The sequence below is a fragment of the Centroberyx affinis genome, unplaced genomic scaffold, assembly GCF_046629955.1.
Source record: "Centroberyx affinis isolate AG114_WGS23_722 - 3 ecotype Tasmania unplaced genomic scaffold, CSIRO-AGI_Caff_v1 ptg000297l_1, whole genome shotgun sequence".
Classification (NCBI taxonomy): domain Eukaryota; kingdom Metazoa; phylum Chordata; class Actinopteri; order Beryciformes; family Berycidae; genus Centroberyx; species Centroberyx affinis.
Window position 1 is genome coordinate 715,018 of NW_027278975.1, and position 19,310 is coordinate 734,327.

Consider the following 19,310-nt stretch of genomic DNA (forward strand, 5'->3'; position numbering starts at 1 on the left):
GACGATGCGCCCCGGACCTGAAAACACGGATGAGCGACATTGAATAACAACGGTAAAGAAATTATTATATTTCTGATATTGTTACTGTAGTTTTTCCTTTTGAGGTTACAAAGGGAATCAAGGGTGCGTGAGGTTGGCGAAATTCAACACCTCTGGCTCCCAGAATTAAAACTGCAGTGTAGCTCAGCATATCCAGCCACCTCCGGGATAAAAGTAATGCATTAAACTCTCCTATTTTTTGCGTCCGTTTCCATTTTGTTGTAAATTATTAATAACACATTAAAAACCCCGCATTCAATTCGCCTTTCCGTAGGACGGTACCGATACGGATATGGGGAGTTATGGTGAATATGTAGCGTATATGGGTCATGATAGTTAGTTTGCAGTGGTAGTTTTATTTCTAGACGGGAATAAAGCGTTACGTAATTATAACAGAGGCATCCTGTAGGCGCCATATGCGCACCGAGCGCAGGCATCGGATGTTGCATCCAGAGGAGGAGGAGGAAGACTGGGTTATTTGTCCTGCTACCTGGTAAATGGCTCTATCATACTGTTGACAACTAAAAAATACGTAATCTTTATTATTGTCTTTAATTGTTACTGTAGTTTAAACAGCCTTTTTTGACATTCGCGCTCCTTATATATTTTGGATGACGTGTCCTGGCCTTATACTGGATGATGAGTATGCGGGAGGTTCGTATAAGGCCTTGTTGCAAAATCTAGGCTTTATATAAGATCAGTGCTAAACAGACAGGTGCAGATCACATCTTGATATAGGCCTACTGACTTAATCATGTCTTGTGAATCAAGTATTGAAATATTTATTTTTATGTCTCTCATATGGCTTGTAGCCTAGTAAATGTAAGTAAATAAGTAAAATGTAAAGTTATATTGCTATTACAATCAGATAATTTATAAACCTTTTTGTTTCAAAGAGCTCAACATCTCCTGTTTAACCTTTATTATTTCCTAATATCAGTGATATTAGTGAATATTAACAAAATACTCATGAGGCTCATGATCCTTTCCACTTTAGTCTGCTAATTTCACATGCATTTGCCCTGAATGGAAGTGTTGAAAATTGTCTCAGGCAACTATTGGTCATCAACCTTTTCATTATAGCAATACCGATAATAAGGAAACAGGGATAATTTACCTAGTGTTTAGGCAGACCATCCTGTAACCATCAGCCATACCTTAAGTTGGCTCCCCACAAAGGCCAATCTGTGTCCATCAACAGCCCTCTATCCCCTTGAAATGTATTGAGTGAGAAACTGGACCTCTACCTGCACACTCACACAGCTAAATGTCTAAAATATTAATGTAAAATGAACTTCAAACTTCAACCTTCATTCAGTGGTCACAGGTGGGATTTGAAAGAGGAATATACAGTATGCCAGTTAAACAACTCAGACCACATAAACCTGCAGTTGCTTTCCCCTGTTTTGGGTTGTACACTTATCAGTATCTGGCTTGTGCTCTGTCTTGCAGGTCAGCTTAATAGGAGGGGAATGGATGCAGTGTGAGTGTTGCAACACTGTCCCGCCCAGCTGCTGCATCTAACTCTGTAGCTATGGCAACTTGTGCGACTGGCTGTGCACCAGCGGTGCGCCTTTGTCAGAGGCTGAACCGCCTCAAGACGCTGGATGATGACATGATGGCCACGTCGCTGAAACGCTGCCTCTCCACCCTGGACCTGACTCTGCTGGGTGTCGGGGGCATGGTGGGGTCTGGCCTGTACGTCCTGACAGGCACCGTGGCCAAAGACATGGTCGGGCCGGCTGTCGTCATATCCTTCCTTTTTGCAGGTATCGCTTCTTTACTGGCTGCCTTTTGTTACGCAGAGTTCGGAGCGCGCATTCCCAAAACAGGATCTGCCTACATGTTCACCTATGTCTCTGTGGGAGAGATCTGGGCCTTTCTCATTGGCTGGAATGTGATTCTGGAGAACATGATTGGTGGGGCTGCTGTGGCACGCGCTTGGAGTGGCTACCTGGACTCCATTTTTAACCACGCCATCCAGAACTTTACCGAGACACACATCATGCAGTGGCATGTGCCCTTCCTCGCCCATTACCCCGACCTGCTCGCTGCAGGGATTCTAGTAGTTGCCTCTTTCTTCATATCCTTCGGAGTTCAAGTGTCCTCTTACCTCAACCACATCTTCTCTACCGTTAGTATGGGCGTCATAGCTTTCATCCTGGTCTTTGGCTTTGTACTGGCTGATCCAGCCAACTGGAGCCAGAAAGAAGGAGGCTTTGCCCCTTTTGGGTTATCTGGAATAATGGCAGGCTCTGCCACGTGTTTCTATGCATTTGTGGGCTTTGATGTAATTGCGTCCTCAAGTGAGGAGGCGAAGAACCCGCAGAAAGCTGTTCCCATTGCCACCGCCATCTCCCTGGGTCTGGCAACAACAGCCTACATCCTGGTCTCCACAGTGCTCACGCTCATGGTACCCTGGCACACGCTGGACCCCAACTCGGCTCTGGCAGACGCTTTCTTTCGCCGTGGTTACAGTTGGGCAGGAATTGTTGTGGCGGTCGGTTCCATCTGTGGTGAGTGTCGTCTTTCTTTCACTGATAGATAGTATCTACAAGGCTGTAATACTAAGTATAGGACAAGTAAATGTGCTATTACAGTATGGTAAGCAGAGGTATTACCTGCAGAGAGCTATATTTTGATTCATGTTTTAATAATGACTCTTTGTTCCCATCTCCAGCCATGAACACTGTGCTGCTCTGTAACCTCTTCTCGCTCCCTCGGATTGTTTACGCCATGGCAGAGGATGGGCTGTTCTTCTCCTTTTTCGCTAGGGTCAATCCCGTCACCAAAGTCCCTGTCAATGCTATTCTGGTGTTTGGCGTCCTCATGGCTACCATGGCTCTCATCTTTGACCTGGAGGCCTTGGTCCAGTTCCTGTCCATCGGCACTCTCCTGGCCTACACCTTTGTGGCGGCCAGCATCATCGTTCTGCGCTTCCAGCCTGAGAAGAGCAAGGAGACCTCCTCCACTTCTCCCAACCCCAACGCCGAGCCGTCCCCCGCTCCCTCGGAATCTCAGACCATAACCGAGGACAGCGGCGAGCTGAAGGAGTACGAGTCTTTCTCTGACAAGCTGCAGCTGGTGGAGAGGCAGAAGACGAAGGAGCGGCGCGGCGTGGGGCAGCTGAAGGCCCGCTGGGAGCCGTACCTGGGCCGGCTGCTGGGGGACAGTGAGCCGGGAGAGGTGGTGGCCTTCTGCGTGCTGGCTCTCATGGTGAGCTCAGTGTCCCTCTGTGCTGTGTTGGAGTTTGGAAACAACCAGCTGCAGCTGCCACTCTGGAGCTTCACCATGTTACTGGTGATTTTCAGCTCAGCGTTCATCCTCAGCCTGGCGCTCATATGGTTTCATGAGCCTCAAACCAACCAAAAAACCTTTCAGGTAAGCTTCTTGATGATTTTACCATCTGGGGAGTGTAGAATGTTAATTGTATGCTGCCTCTATCTTTCTCTCTCTCTCTCTCTCTGAGGTGTAGTCTGCTCCTCAGATAAACTAAAAGCTGTTGCAGTGACTCATATCAGAGAATCGTTTGTGTTTGCTCAGGCACGGCGCATATCACTCTACCTGGCAGCACCATACAGTCACAGGAAATCTTGCTCAGCTAAACCATTCTGCTCAGTCATATGCCACATATTAATTTGAAGGAAAATTGTTATTGTTGTGAGAAATAAGATGAAATATGTTAGGAGTATGATTGATGTTCTCTGTGTTTTTTTTCTCCTTTTCTAGGTGCCCCTGGTCCCATTGATTCCAGGTGCCAGTATCCTCATTAATATATTCCTCATGCTGAAACTCAGCCCTCTAACCTGGGTCCGATTCACCATATGGATCGCCATAGGTAAGGAGGCACTGGAGCGGAGACAGAACACATAGCCCCAAAAAAGCTTCACTCTTCTTTTCCATAGTTTTTGAAACATGCTCCTGCAAAACAAATAAGTTTGTGAAGCAAACAAACCATTTAGCTACCAAAAAGAAAAGTTACCTCTCAGGACAAACACTGTCATGCTTGTTGTTAAGCACAATTCGGTTACTTAAGGGCAAACAAACCCACAGTGCAGACATCACATGTGAAACAAATGTTATCTCTGGAAGTAGTTTGAATACTCTATCGTAAAATTTAGTCTGTGGTTTATTTCTGGTGAAATTCTGTAGATAGTCCGTTTACACCATCAAGTTAAACAAGCATTGTCTCTCTCCTAAAGGGACAGAGAAAAGTTTCCCTTATTTCAGCAACACCCTGAGGATGTGGAGAGTGGTCAAACAGTGTTAATGCCCTGTCAGTAAAGGGGATCACTGGGGAAACATGATTAGCTACATTAGCTTAGAGCTCCTCTGGACCAGTAAACCGTTTAAACACACCTGTCTGACTGCAGCAAGTTAACAAGCTGTGCACTCATGGAATATCACACTTGACAGGGCCTTTGGCTAAGCTCTCTCTCAGAAACTAATTCCCTAGAGAAAGCCTTGACCACAAAGCACGGGTAATGGCCATGGCTGTCAAAAATATTACTTGTCGGAAGTGCGGGATTCCTTTGCTGTTCGCTTTGACTCTGCGTTGTGGTCGAGTCACTGAACCTCGAGTCAGAGCCGAGTCTCAAGTCCTCAATACTCAAGTCCAAGTCCAAATTCACATCTGTAACATGAAATGCTAGTTTATTGGTAGTAATCGTGACTACCAATCGTGATCTTTCAGACACTTCATTAAAATAAAAGTGTTTGATATCTTGAGGGCTTCTGAAATAGATTTGTATTCAAAAATGACCAAGCAAATTTGACAACTATGTACTACAGGATGTTTAATTACAAAAACCACAGGTTTTTCCCATATATATATATGTATATATATATATATATGTGACAACCCACAATAAGTACATTTCCCAAACTGATACAATAAAACATTGACAGCACTTCTTCTCTTGCATGCAGACAGTCTTTTCCGCTGCTTAACTGTGTATTTTAGCTGCCACACCGTGCCATCACCACAGATAACCTAAGAATATTGTTAACCAACCAGATAATCAGGTACAAATGTAGAGTAACACTGAAAAGATATGTAACCTGTGTTTAAGGTGATGGAGTCCCAAGTTGAAATCATCAATGTCCAATCTGGGACTCGAGTCCAGGACTACAACACTGCTTTGACTGCTACTAAACTTATGTGCACCCTAAGCGTTTCATATCTCCCCCAGGTCTGTTTGTGTATTTCGGCTATGGGATCTGGCACAGCAAGGAGGGCATGCGGGAGCTGCAGCCCCAAGACATGGCCGCCCGGTACGTGGTGCTACCCAGCGGCAGCCTGGTAGAGACAGTGCAGTCCGTCCAGCCCGACGGACAGGTGGACGCCTCGGCCCACCACATCACCCCCCCCGCTGCCCCGGCGGCCGAGGAGTACCCGGGGAAGAGATGATGTGTCCCCGGCTACGGTCGGCTCCCGCGCGTACGCTGTAATATTACTACTGTACTCTCTATATCTCACTCCTTCTAGCGTGTGACTGGCCCGACACTCTGTGCACTGCCACAAGTCTCTTATTTCTCGCTCTGCCTATGTAAGCACACCACAGGAGGGGATGCACGCTCTCTGTCTCGTCGTGACGCATATTTGTATATCTTGTAATACTGGAACGTAGAGAGCTTTGTTACTGTCCTTTATCTCCTAGCATCAAAGTTGTGGTATATCCTTTTCAAACCAGCGCTTTCCTTGCGTCCTTGCCAGTCATGTAACCGACTCCGGTCCCGACTCCTACAGTTTGTCAAAAATCCAAGTGTGTTTGTAAGTAATATGGTGCTTTCTTTGTGACAAACTGTACTTTTAGTCATGTATACTCAGTGGATGATTTGTTTTTTTTTTAATAAACAAAGGATTTGGAACTGGAATATCAACATTCACCATAAATTTTATTCTAATTCCTATTTTTAACAAGGGGAAAGATATCCCACTGCATTGCTGACCAAATCATCCTGAGTATAGTAATGGTTCATTGGTTGCATGTTTTTTAGTCAAGCAGAGGAATGCATAGACTTACACACCCATGTACAAAACGTATGCGAGTTTACATTTTTGCCTTTTTCTCCAACTTTCTCTCCAAAGCCTCAGAAGAGACTACAGGCTCTAGTCATGTGGATCCTCATAAACCCATCTATTTCTTTTGGTTCCCACATATTCTCCTGCCTATAGTGGCTCCTGACTAATTATTTAATCCAATATGCTAAACTATTATTTTTCTATTATTGTTATTTTGTTTTTACATTTACCAGATACCGGTAGTTTTGTGCGAGTCGTCTTGTTGCCTGCCATTGGCATCTTTGTGTTCCTCAGTATCTGTGTTATATGAACAAGCACAAGGTCCTGCATGTACTTTGGCACTATAATCTCCATCAGTAATTTGGGTTCACCTTTTAATTGGGTGATCAGGCATTTCAGCCCCTCACTTAATCCCCTAACTCTCCTCCCATGACCCCATTCTCTTCTGTGTCACAGATCTTGCGCTTCTGCAGGGTTTTTCCCACACGCTTCTTAGACAGCAGCCATTTTCCCCGTGTCTCCCTGTCGATATGAGATTAGATATCAAAGCACATGGATTTTTGAGCGCTTGTTTTGTTGTCATATCTCTATTTTCCTGCGATAACCTGAGAGATAATTAGATTGTTTGATATATAAGTCTAGCACAAGCCTACTGACTGGGTGTTTTCACAGGGTAGAATACTGGTGCGGAGGGGTCGGTTGTTTTGCTAAGAGTGGGATGTGCTTCATTCCACTGGGGGGGCCGTAATCCCACAGATTTGCAGTAGTCCCTGCCAGCAGACTGCAGTTTGACCTAGATTATAGACATGCGCACATGAGATCGCTCTCACTCAGAGTGCAGATTACTCTCACTGTTGGAGAGAGAACACTCTCATGGCCTGAATTGGTGAACGTCAGTATGAATAAGTGAGCATGAGGCTGTTTATTACCAACTTTACCACTAATTCTACAGCTCACCTTTGTGTTTTTACTTGAAAGAAATACCCGAATACTTTACATTATATTTATTTATTCATTTCAGTCTGTGTGTTTGTATGTGACACATAAGAAACCGATGGCCTTAAAGATGTTTTATTCAATGCAGAGTGATTTCCAAATCTTAAGTGATTTGTCTGGAGGTTTTCAGTTTGTGTTTATTTCAGTGTTTGATAAAAACTATCATACAGGACTGTATCACAAAATAGATTGAATCAATGTACAAACTTGGAACAGAATGTAGGTGGTATTGCGGTATTACAAGAATGGGTCGGATTCAAGGGATTTTTGTACAACTTTGCACACTGTTTGAAAACTATTGTACGTGTCTGTAATTTTGTGTCTCCGCTATGTTTTTGATGTCGGGGCAAGTGACAGATATTGACACTGTGGTGCTTTTAGCAAGCTGAACATTCTCTCACCTCTTTGAATTACTGTCTCTGTCTTTTTGTGCCAGGAAGTTATCCGATTCTTTTCTTACTTCTGAATAGTATTGTACTTGCACATTAAAATCTCAAATCTTTCTGTTCAAGTGTATGTCTGTATAAAGTGAAAAAGACTGCGTTATTAATGAAAAATAAATGTTTTCAAGCAGCACTTACAAGAACTTAAATCGTGAGGTAGTCCGCCTAAAGTATCACCTCAAAGACTTATATTGTACTAAATTTGGAATACATTAGTAATCAAAGTGGTGTTGCCAAAATCACCTCCTTGAATTCTGAAATATCACATTCCCCACTGTGTTTTTTAGTCAGTGTGTTGGCACAAGGTGTTAATGTGTTGCTGCTGCCGCATAGCATCTATAATGTGGTTGAAGAGGAAATGTACAAATAGACAAATACAAAGATACAAAGACAAATACATGCATGGACATTGTCACAGACACACAAAAACAGGCTTGGTAATATGCTCTCTTCACTAATACAACCACATTTTTACTTGACACATCTCATATCCAGTCCTATTTAATGTCTAATCACACAGTGTGTTAGCTGTTGTGAGCCAACTGCACTTGATTACCATGACTAAATACCATATTTAATACTCAATATAAATTAATCACTTTGTCAAGCGTAGCATAGATGTAACGTTTGCTGGCATTTATGGCACTGGGCGAAAGGGCTTAAGACTAATTTCAATTACATGCTCGATGACACAGCTGTATTTCACTCAATTGAAGGATTAACCCTCAGGTCATAAGATGTCTTTGAATGGATGAAATGATAGATCAGCTGTTCAATCATTTAGTAATGGAGGGAGATTAGTGTATTGATACTGAAAAGATTAGTAATGCCTCGGTTAATTAGGTGTTTGCAGATATTAAGGTGTATTTACTGAATTTGCCGTCAGTCAAATTTATTTCAACACAAAGGTACATGAACAGAGATAAGAGATGTATTTGACTTGAACTGCTCTGATACAAAGGTTCAGATGACACAGCTGAGCTCATGCTATCTCAGATTACCAGTGAAGAATATGCTTCATGATGTGCAAATACAAAAGCAGCGAATAACAAGCATCACAGTGAACTATGTGTGGTCTTGATCTTGGTGCACGACTGAAGACTCGTTGACACATTATCTGGTGGGACTAAAAGAAAAGGTCTGTAGAGATTCAGAGCGTGAATCCTGTGATCAGCTACGTTGCCATGGAAACTCCCCTCCCTCGTCAGACGGCTCTGGAAAGCAATCAACACGCCTGCCTCCGTGGCATTGTTTGTGTGACATTCAAGGTTGTACAGACCGCCCATTCACTCAGAGCCATGTGACTCACCTGCAGTGAAGATGACCTATTCACATAATGTTTGAGGTTACATATCATATATCTAGCAACCTAATATGGAATAGTCATTGAATGCCCTGTTTAAAGTACTTATGAGTCTCGATTCTATATATTCTCACATCCAGATCAGGTTTATCATACATATCATACATTACAACTTCATGTGATGAGAAGTGTAGTAGTGATAGTGGAAATCCACTGTGTGCATAGTCCAGCACAGCAGCTCCACAGGTTCTGTACACTCTGAGAGCAGAAAGACTCTTACACCCTCATGGATACTGTTGATGAGTCAAAAAATTTGAAAACTGCATAAACTGAATGGTATGGGAAGCAATACAAAATAGTGCATTCTGACCTAGGAAATGGCATGTAGGAGGATAAAAATTAAACATGAGATGCATGCAGCTAGTTGTTGCAAAAATCCTCACGCATAGCTGTGTCCTTTCTCTCTCCAAATCCAAAACTGTCTTCCACTTAAATGCAACTCTGCCTTTAGGGTTTCACTTCTTCCTCTGGTTCAAGCCTCTGGAGCGGGACCGGAGGAAGGCGTGGCGTGTTTTGGCATAGGTCTCATCAGCCCTGGAGCCCGAGTTGAGGTGCAGGGTGTGATGGTGCATTAACAGGGACGGGGGGGAGGCAGCAGCGGTGGACACACGATCCCCTGACCCAGTTGATTCAGGACCATGTTCTCCTCCATCTGCTCCCCTCCGTCTCATACCGTATTCCAACTGCGCTGCACTGCTGCTCTTCCTGTGGTACGGAGAGGAAAGAAGGCAATACAGGAAACACAGTCTCCTTTCACTGCAGTTACAAACTGTGTGCTTATTGCATGCTCATGTTAGATTGTGACATTTTCATCAACAAATAATCAAATGAATGAATCTGTAGACTTACAATGGACTCTTCTGTATTTGTGGCATGTGGTTGTGTTGTTTCTCTACTGGTGTGCTGGGCAGAGAGAGGCTCCGGATCTGCTCAGGTGAGCTTTCCTGTTCATAAACGTGCCAATTAAGTGTTAATATAATGTTCATCTGTCAATAACATGTAACGACTGAGTGTACTATTTTCAGAGTTTTTTCTAATTCTTCTGCAAATTAATCCAACCAATTTTAGAACATCTAAGGACCTACATTCTAATAAAATCCTCTGCCTTACCTGGGCGGCATTGTGTTGCGCTCTCTCCCTCAGTCTCATAAGGCTGCTGTGCAGCGTGGCGTTCTCCTGCTCCAGAACCCTGATTCGGATGCAGTTTGCCTGCAATTGCTGCTCCATATCCAAAAGCACATTTCCTGTACCTTGTAAAGATACATATGACAATATGTAAACATAGCACATCCAAAACTGGGAAAAAATGACTGAATACAATACTCACATTTCACTTATTTAATGAGGCACATGTATTGTAGCCAAGTCATTTTTTGCATGTGCTACCTCACACTTTTTCTATGTTCAGAACACTGAGAATATTATACTCTACATAGCAAATAAGTGTTGATTTATCAGTGATAATTATTTGGAGTTGACAAGTGTTGATTGGAGAGTTGTTTGTTCTCTCATAGAGCTGATATAGCTCTGGAGCTGTATGCAGCTGTTCGAAATTATTTAAATGTTAAATTAACACTGATGGGTGTGGACTTCCAGAAACTATGGCATAGTGTTGATCTTTGCACTCTCAGAGTTAAATTAACACTAATAATTTTGCAATACAATTGCTGTGTATTCAAAAGCAATAGCTCAGAAAAATAGTTGCATCAGCCCAGTTGGCTCTCTGGAAGAGACTGTAAACAACAGAGTGTTGGAGTTTTGTGTACATAAATTCAGGCAGTATCAGTGAGTTGTTATGATACTGTTGAATATTAAGATATACTGTATATCAAATAGAAAGATGAAGATAAAAAGATTCCCTACTCTGTGGTTGGGCCTGAGCCAGGGGGCTGAGCTCTGGGAAAGCCACCAGCAGCTTCTCCCTCCGGCTTAAATCTTGCACCTCCTCCCTCAGCGGAGCCACGCTGTTCTTCAGCTCGCCTACGTGAGTTTCTAGTCTTCGCTTCTCCCTTTGGAGCTCAGAACACAAGGCCTGGTGGAAGAAAATACCAGAGAATGAGCTATGAAGTACAATATGGCAGTCATGAAACAGTGAAGCTATTGGGCACTAAAGCACTCCAATATACCTGCTGCTGGGCAAACTGTGCCAGCAGTTGTTCCTTCTCCTCTGACATGTGCTTCAGTTGCTCCTGCAGGTCACTCTGTCTCTCCTCTCTCTCTCCCAGCTGCCTCTGTAGCTCCTCACACTCTTGGTCAAGAGCGTCCACTCTCTCTAACAAAGATTTCAGCTTGGCCTGCATTGACTGGATGCAAAATGAGGGAAGTTATGGCGCTCCTGTAGATCCCTTTAAAGACTCTTCAAGATGACAGTGCAGCTGTTCATGGGTCTGACTGTCAAGACCTTCAACTACTGAACACAACAAATAATCTGAAACTTAGCCATAACACTGACCTCTTGCTGACGACAAGCGCTGTGGTACTTGACGCTCTCTTTGTCAAGAAGGAGTTGTGTTTCAGAGATTTGACTCCCTAACTGCTGGCTCCTTTCCTCTAGTTTACGCCGGGCTCCTTCCTCTATCTGCAAGGTCTCCTGCAGCTCGTTCTTCTCACACTCTACCATAAAATACAACATTCCACCATACAGTACCTGTATTTTCACATGTATAGCATGGATAAGGATATGAATTTAATACAATTCTACAAGATCTAAGTATTATAACTGCATGTCTTACAGAAGGTAAACCACATCTAGATCTCCTTACCCAGTGCATGTAATGTTTCATGCTGTACAGCTAGTTCTTCTTTCAGTCTGGAGTTGCTCTCCTCCAAGGACAAAGTTCCTGTGACAATAATATTACATATAAAGTAACAGTAACTCAATAGGTTCCCTTCATATATACTTGTGAGGTCTTCGTACCTCTCTTGAGTTGCTGTTGCTCCTCTTGTAGCCTTCGCTCTGTTTCTTTTACAGACCTCTGCGCCTCCTGCAGTGCCTGCTCCAGCTGGAGCATGCCGGCTTGGTGCTTTGCCATTTCTCGCTTCAGCTCCTCCTGCGCTCTTTCCATCTGAGACCTGCATCCCTCCCGCTCTGCTTCTGCTGCTGCTAGTCTGTCTCTAAGAGGCCGCACCGTCCCACGCACCTCTTGTAGATGCTTCCCCAGCCGGCCCATGTCCCTGCGCTGCTCTCTGGCCCACTGGGCGACGTCGCCTGCTGTCAGGTGGCCCAGCTCCAGAGCATCCTCCATAGCTACTTGGAGCTGCTGCAGAGAAGAGGGCAGGCCCTCGCTCCGGCACAGTTCTACCACAGCATCTCCTGTCTGTCTCAAGATGGACTGCACTTGATCACAGGCATTGCAGGGGACGAGGGACGATTCCACCGTCTGGGAACTCACATTACGGGTATCTGTGGAGACAGCTGTAGGGCAACACGGGACACTGTAGGTGGGACTGGTTGGTACAAAATTGGCATGATTCTGTGGCACAAACTTAAAGGAGCTGGTTGAAGACAAGGCAGATGGGCACAGGTCACTCCTTGAGCTCATGAGGGGGGAGGCAGATGACACTGTTGCTGTTTCATCACAGTCAAATTTCTTTGTTTTTGGTGCTTTTTGGACGTCTTTGAAGGTCTCCTGAGAGAAGTAAGCGAACATAACAATCAGGAATGAGCACTAAACTAAATGTTGATGTTTTATTTGTCAATCTTTGTTATTTTCATAATGGGAAGTATTACACCCACCTTTAGGTTGCCAAGTTGAACTAAATTACTCCAGTAGTGTCTGACCACAAGACCAATTGATACACATCCTTTCTGCTGGCTGTGCTGTCTCCTGTGCCCACTCCTCAGCCGCTCAGTATAAGCATTGAAACTTTGCATAAGAAGCAGTAGTCTTGTTCAGAGAGTGGGGGGAAGAAAAGTAACATTATAGTTTTGTAAGATGATTTCTTAATTTGATATAACGTTATATATTACCTGTCAATCACCAGCTCCAGTAAGATAATGTGGGAATGCTGATTGAATTCATCCTCCCCATCCATAAAGTCATACTGTTCCAGCAGCGACACCAAGTCTAGATTACAGGAAAGCTTGTCCGGGAACTTCCAGGAGGGGAAGCGGACTGGTCCGGTTCTGGAGAACACGTCCAGAACGGCTCCTTGAAGATCGACGAGATCTTTTCGGAGACTTTCAACACAATCCTGGCGACCTAAGAACTGACTCATTTCCGACAAGCTTGGCTATCTGTTTTCTTACTGGACCCACAGCACTGGAAGCGAATTGATGTAGGGTTAGCTTTCTGGATGACTTGTTGACACCACATCGCCATAGCGACGGCCAGAAAGGACTGCAAGTCCAATAATGCTTAGCGAGTTGTTTCCGGAAGTAATACGTCTCCATTAAAGCGGGTCAACGAAAGCACGACGCAGTAAGTCTTCAGTTTGAATAAACGTAGGCATTTATCTGTCATAAATTGTATTCATACCACATTATTATTAAGTGTCCACTTGGAGTACAAAGAGTCTTACTACTGTTTGTGTTTGTAGGTAATCTCAGGCTAGCCACAAAGACACAGCCATGCCGCCTGGGCCTGTTCAAATTGTGCAGCCGGAGTCCAATAACAAGGTAACGTTGCAAGTGAGCTAGCGTTAGCAATGTAGCTAACATACTAACGGTTACTGGTGTAGTAGGAAAACCACTAAATAACGTTACATCATAAAATCCCCCTTATTTGGATTTGGATCACGGAGGAGCTTCTAAAATTAAGCCAATGATTTGGTTAAGGCCAATAGCCCGGCGAGGTCATAGATTAGCACTTTAGCATTAGCACTAGTACTACTTGCCTTACTAGATCTTTATGGCCATTCCCCCCGTCCAACTTTTGTCTGCTGTAGCTAGTTTGCCTCCACTTGCCTCGAGGGTAACATTATTGAGAAAAAATGCACGAGTTCAAAACAAGCTAGGTGTACATTTATGTAATCTAAAAGGAAAATATTTTCAAATATGTAAGTTAACTTTGAAGCGAGTGTGCTAGTTTAACTCAAATGAGTAGAAAAGTAACGTGCATAAAACCACAGCCTTGATTGTGGGAGAGCCACTAGATATACTTTAACATTTTTGGATTAAACATGTTAATTTTAAAAGAGCTGCCTCCAGTTGATTCTTCTGTAGGCATGTTGTCTAAACATTGGTGCTAGCTACCCTAAATCAGCTGTCTAAATGGCAAAATTAAACACACATACTTCACTTCTAAGCAGTGAATCCAAGCTATGGTTTGTGCTGATGAGTTTTTTTTTGTTTTTTTTATCCCATTCAATTTGCACTGATATTAAAATATGATGATTTTTCTATGGGTGAAATCTTACAAACTGCATCTTTAATTAATGTCAATTTTATCAACAGAACGATGAACCAGTAGAGGAAACTCCTGCCACTAAACCCATTGTTGGTATCATTTATCCACCTCCTGAGGTCCGAAACATTGTTGACAAGACAGCCAGCTTTGTTGCCAGGTTGGTTTGTCCACATGTGTTAAATGTGTTGATTTTTATGATTTTATGTCTATGAGAATACTAACCCCCTTGTCATTTCACAGGAACGGGCCTGAGTTTGAAGCAAGGATCCGTCAGAATGAGATCAACAATCCAAAGTTTAATTTCCTCAACCCCAACGACCCCTACCATGCCTACTACCGTCACAAGGTCAATGAATTCAAGGAGGGCAAGGCACAGGAACCATCTGCAGCAGTGCCTAAGGTTATGCAGCAGCAGGCCATGCAACAGTCCCAGCAGCTTCCTCAGAAAGTATGACATTGGATTTCATTGCACACTTTTGTTTTCTAATTGGTTATTAGTTGGTGTCATTTGTTCATTGCAGCTACTTCTTCCCTCTGTCAATAGGTACAGTCTCAGGTGATTCATGAGGCAGTGGTCCCCAAAGAACCACCTCCTGAGTTTGAGTTCATTGCCGATCCTCCATCAATCTCAGCATTCGATCTGGACGTTGTCAAACTGACTGCCCAGTTTGTTGCTCGCAATGGCCGCCAGTTTCTCACTCAGCTCATGCAGAAAGAACAGAGGAACTACCAGTTTGACTTTCTGCGGCCACAACACAGCCTTTTCAACTACTTCACCAAGCTGGTGGAGCAGTACACTAAGGTAACCTGAAGAAATTTACAATATTAATGTCATTCTTTGTTTGTGTTGTGGTGCTAATCTGTGTTTTGGTCTTTTTTGCCAAACTGTAGATTCTGATCCCTCCCAAAGGCCTGCTGCTGAAGCTGAAACGAGAGGCAGAGAATCCAAGAGAGGTGATGGACCAGGTAATCCCTCTAAACTGTGACTCTTACTCATATTAAACTGTTTTTATTAACAGCAGATTGGCCATGTTAATCACCTATCTTACTGCACAACCACCAGGTGAGGTACCGTGTTGAGTGGGCAAAGTTCCAGGAGCGTGAAAGGAAGAAGGAGGAAGAGGAAAGAGAGAAAGAAAGAGTGGCATATGCCCAAATTGACTGGCATGACTTTGTAGTGGTTGAGACGGTGGATTTCCAGCCCAATGAGCAAGGTAGGTGAATTCCAGTAACATAACAACAATAATTCGAATTTTTAGTTGTGCAGCAATTTACAAAGAACTCTACAGACCATGGTGATAAACATGGTAAACAATAAAAATACCAGGCAAGAAGTAAAAACAGGCTTATAGGAAAATAAAACTGACAATAAAAATATGACAATAGAATGGGTAAAAAAATAAAAATAAAAGCTTGTTGTTGTCGCTAAGAAGCGACAACAACAAGGCAGCAAGTGTCTCTCGAATTAAATCTCTTTTGGGATTGTTGTTTCCACAGGCCACTTCCCCCCCCCTACTACACCAGAGGAGCTCGGCGCTCGCATCCTGATCCAAGAGCGCTATGAGAAGTTCGGAGAGAGCGAGGAGGTGGAGATGGAGGTTGAAAGTGAGGATGATGACGATGAGCGGGACGATCGTGACGATGGCCATCCCTCACAGCCTGATCAGGACACACAGGTGCAAGACATGGATGAGGTAAGTGGACACTGAAAAGCAATCTAGGGTGTCAGTTATCAGCCATTAAATGCATTATGCATTTCATAGCATATGTCTACATGTAGGCCTATATTGTTAACCAACACTGAAAAGAGATGTAGCTGGTCGAAGGTGCCGAGTTATTAATATTCAAGTCCGAGTCGAGTCACGAGTCATCAAAATTGGGACTCCATTACTACAACACTAGTGTATGGTAATAACAAATCATTCTTGCCTTCTTGCATTCCCCAGGGATCTGATGATGATGATGATGGTATGAAGGCTCCACTGCCGCCAGACAACCCTATGCCACCCCCACTGCCCCCCACTCCAGACCAAGTTATTATTCGCAAAGACTACGACCCCAAAGGTAAAACAAAGCAAGGGCATACTAAGTGCAACTCACTACTAGCTAATTGTACCATGTACAATGCGTGTTAACCTCTTGTTCCTGAAACATGTATGCTTGATGATTGCGTTTTCCTTCAGCTTCCAAGCCTCAGCCATCAGCCGCAGCTCCGGATGAGTACCTCATCTCACCAATTACTGGTGAGAAGATCCCAGCCAGTAAGATGCAGGAGCACATGCGTATCGGTCTGCTGGACCCGCGCTGGCTGGAGCAAAGGGACCGCAGCATCAGAGAGAGGCAGATTGAAGATGAAGTTTATGCCCCTGGTCTGGATATTGAGAGCAGCCTGAAACAACTGGCTGAGAGGCGTACCGATATCTTCGGTGTGGAGGAGACAGCCATTGGTAAGAAGATCGGAGAAGAAGAAATCCAGAAACCTGAGGAGAAGGTGAGTTCAGAGATGGGATAATAATTCACTGTTTTTTTTTTGGTTAAAAGAATTCCTGAGATGAACACATGCTATTTTGATCTCTGGAAGTTACACATGACTTGATTTGGTTTCACTAACATTGTATTTTTCTGTCATATTTGTGTTCCCCATCTCTCCCCAGGTTACCTGGGATGGCCACTCAGGAAGCATGGCACGTACCCAGCAGGCAGCACAGGCCAACATCACCCTGCAGGAGCAGATTGAGGCCATCCACAAGGCCAAAGGACTGGTGGGAGAGGATGATACTAAGGAGAAGATTGGCCCAAGCAAGCCAAGTGATATTCATCACCAGCCTCCCATCCCCTCCTCCGCACCCAGTATGCCTAAACCTAATCCTCCCATCACAACGGTGCCTCGCCCGCCTCCCTCTGTAAGTTACTACCTTTTGAGATAGCCGTTCATCATTTTTAATAAAACATTCTCCGGACATGTATATCTCATAACCCATGTGCTCTGTAACCAGATGCCACCTCCAGTGCGCACCACTCTCCTGTCTGCTGTACCTGTGATCCCGCGGCCGCCCATGGCTCCTGTGGTGCGCCTTGCCCCTGGACAAGTTCTGACACCCATGCCTCCCATGCTTCATGCTCCCCGCATCAATGTGGTGCCCATGCCGCCATCAGCACCCCATATCATGGCCCCCAGACCACCTCCTATGGTGGTTCCAGCTGGTAAGAATGTACTACAACAACTATTGGATATCCTATTCAAGACATGTGAATAATTGAAGACAAGAGAATGAGATGTCATCCATTTGAAAGCACATAATTAAAACTAATGAAAAAGCTTTTTAAAGGATAGTAAGTAACTTTCTTAACTTGGCTTTGATTTGTCCAAGCTTTAACAGAATAAATCCTCTATATTCAAGAGATGTTAAATGAACTTAATGCAGTGTCTTTTTTTCCTCGAAACAAATATATAGTGTTTCGGAAATTAACACCTGTTGCTAACTTTGTAACTGAGCTCTTCTGAGAAATATATCTCCTTATTTCACCCATTTAAATGCTATTCACCTGTTCTATTCTCCCAGCATTTGTTCCTGCTCCTCCAGTACCACAACCCCCAAGCTCTGCTCCTGCACCACCTTCCCACCCTCCCCCACCTCATGAAGATGAGCCGGTCAACAAGAAGATGAAGACGGAAGACAACCTCATGCCAGAGGAGGAGTTCCTTCGTAGAAACAAGGTTTGTCAGAGCATTGAAATGTCATAGGCTCATTTCCAAGGTTCATCCCATCCTGTTGCTCTAGGTTGCTCTGTGTTTTTACTTAAGCTATGAAATGTTTTTACTCTCTAGGGTCCTGTGGCAGTCAAAGTGCAGGTCCCCAACATGCAGGACAAGACCGAATGGAAGCTGAGTGGACAAGTGCTCAATTTCACTGTCCCACTTACAGATCAGGTATGCAAAGCTTGGCTTATCGCTCCACTCTTCTTGTGAATGTACTATATTGAATGAAGGCTTGTGTACCTACCACTTATGGACATGCAAATGCAATTTCTCCACAGGTGTCTGTTATTAAAGTCAAAATCCACGAAGCCACAGGCATGCCAGCAGGGAAACAGAAGCTACAGTATGAGGTAGGTAAACTTTTTTTTTTTAACCTTTTTTGGAATATGGAGTGAAAATGAGCATGTGTGATTCATATAATATACCTTTTCTTCATTTCTAGGGCATTTTCATCAAAGATTCCAACTCCCTGGCTTATTACAACATGAGCAATGGTTCAGTCATTCACTTGGCATTGAAAGAGAGAGGTGGAAGAAAGAAGTGAGCCATGCAACAAGAAGAAAAAATTCTCAGCAGTAAGATTTCACATAATGGGACTGTTTTGTCAGTCACCCCTAGGTCGTTTTAAGTTTGAGTATATTTTTCAGAATTATGTTTCAGTCTTTACACAGTTGTCATTTGTATGTGTACAACTAATGCATTCAAAAGTCTTGATAATATCTTAAACATGATTACTTTCTTTATGTCAATTCTATTGTTCGGAATGCTGTATAAATTGTAGTCTGGCTGGCAGGCATGGCTTCACACGGTTTTGTTGCTGCACTCTTGATGACATGCAATATTTGATAACTTTCAAAAACATGTAAAACTCTAGTGTTTATCCATCAAATAAAGAATAATAAATATCACAATAACCTGTTTCTGTACCATTTTGTTTCTTTATCATAATGTGTGACCTTTGAAATGAGCAATGTGAATAACTCAGCAGGGTTGAATGCAGCGCCCATGCCCTGGGTCCCCAGACCACCATTACTAGTAGGGGTATAGACTAGTTATAATAGTATATATGTAATGCTCAATGAATTGGTAATTTAATTGTAAATTTGCCCTGTCATATACCTTTGCTTAGAATTTTAGTATTCTGGTGTCGTTTTTTGTATTCTTTTCTTAACCAATTGTATCCTATTATGAGTTGGGCACTTGACTGGGTAGGTAGCTGATGATACAGAGTGGAAGGGTGGCCGCTGCCAATGCAGGAGGGGGCACAGAACATGTTTACACTGTGGCCCCTAACAGGATAATTGGGCATGGATACAGTAGAAGTAATTTGCATTAC

The 19,310-nt window shown here is 43.6% G+C and overlaps 4 protein-coding genes across 4 annotated transcripts; 2 read left to right on the top strand and 2 right to left on the bottom strand.

Annotated features, from left to right (window-relative positions):
- slc7a4 (solute carrier family 7 member 4) lies at nt 1-5,449 on the top strand. The gene is made up of 5 exons (XM_071515028.1): nt 1-52; nt 1,492-2,555; nt 2,720-3,420; nt 3,769-3,877; nt 5,232-5,449. Exons 2-5 carry the CDS (start codon nt 1,574-1,576, stop codon nt 5,447-5,449), a joined length of 2,010 nt encoding a protein of 669 aa, XP_071371129.1. The 5' UTR covers nt 1-52; nt 1,492-1,573.
- A 3,872-nt stretch (nt 5,450-9,321) lies between these two features.
- LOC139640853 (coiled-coil domain-containing protein 157-like) lies at nt 9,322-12,516 on the bottom strand. Its single transcript, XM_071515042.1, has 7 exons — nt 11,784-12,516; nt 11,319-11,479; nt 10,975-11,169; nt 10,730-10,883; nt 9,977-10,116; nt 9,716-9,810; nt 9,322-9,571 (listed from the first exon to the last, which is right to left on the bottom strand). The coding sequence occupies exons 1-7, from the start codon at nt 12,514-12,516 to the stop codon at nt 9,322-9,324; spliced, it is 1,728 nt and encodes a 575-aa protein (XP_071371143.1).
- A 316-nt stretch (nt 12,517-12,832) lies between these two features.
- On the bottom strand, nt 12,833-13,084 carry LOC139640861 (coiled-coil domain-containing protein 157-like). The gene has a single exon (XM_071515049.1). It carries the CDS (start codon nt 13,082-13,084, stop codon nt 12,833-12,835), a length of 252 nt encoding a protein of 83 aa, XP_071371150.1.
- A 156-nt stretch (nt 13,085-13,240) lies between these two features.
- On the top strand, nt 13,241-18,877 carry sf3a1 (splicing factor 3a, subunit 1). Its single transcript, XM_071515017.1, has 16 exons — nt 13,241-13,287; nt 13,406-13,484; nt 14,262-14,371; nt 14,455-14,662; nt 14,759-15,016; nt 15,106-15,180; nt 15,278-15,428; nt 15,712-15,908; nt 16,161-16,278; nt 16,398-16,705; nt 16,869-17,117; nt 17,211-17,418; nt 17,778-17,932; nt 18,044-18,145; nt 18,253-18,324; nt 18,417-18,877. The coding sequence occupies exons 2-16, from the start codon at nt 13,437-13,439 to the stop codon at nt 18,516-18,518; spliced, it is 2,361 nt and encodes a 786-aa protein (XP_071371118.1). The 5' UTR covers nt 13,241-13,287; nt 13,406-13,436; the 3' UTR covers nt 18,519-18,877.
- The last annotated feature ends 433 nt before the right edge of the window (nt 18,878-19,310 follow it).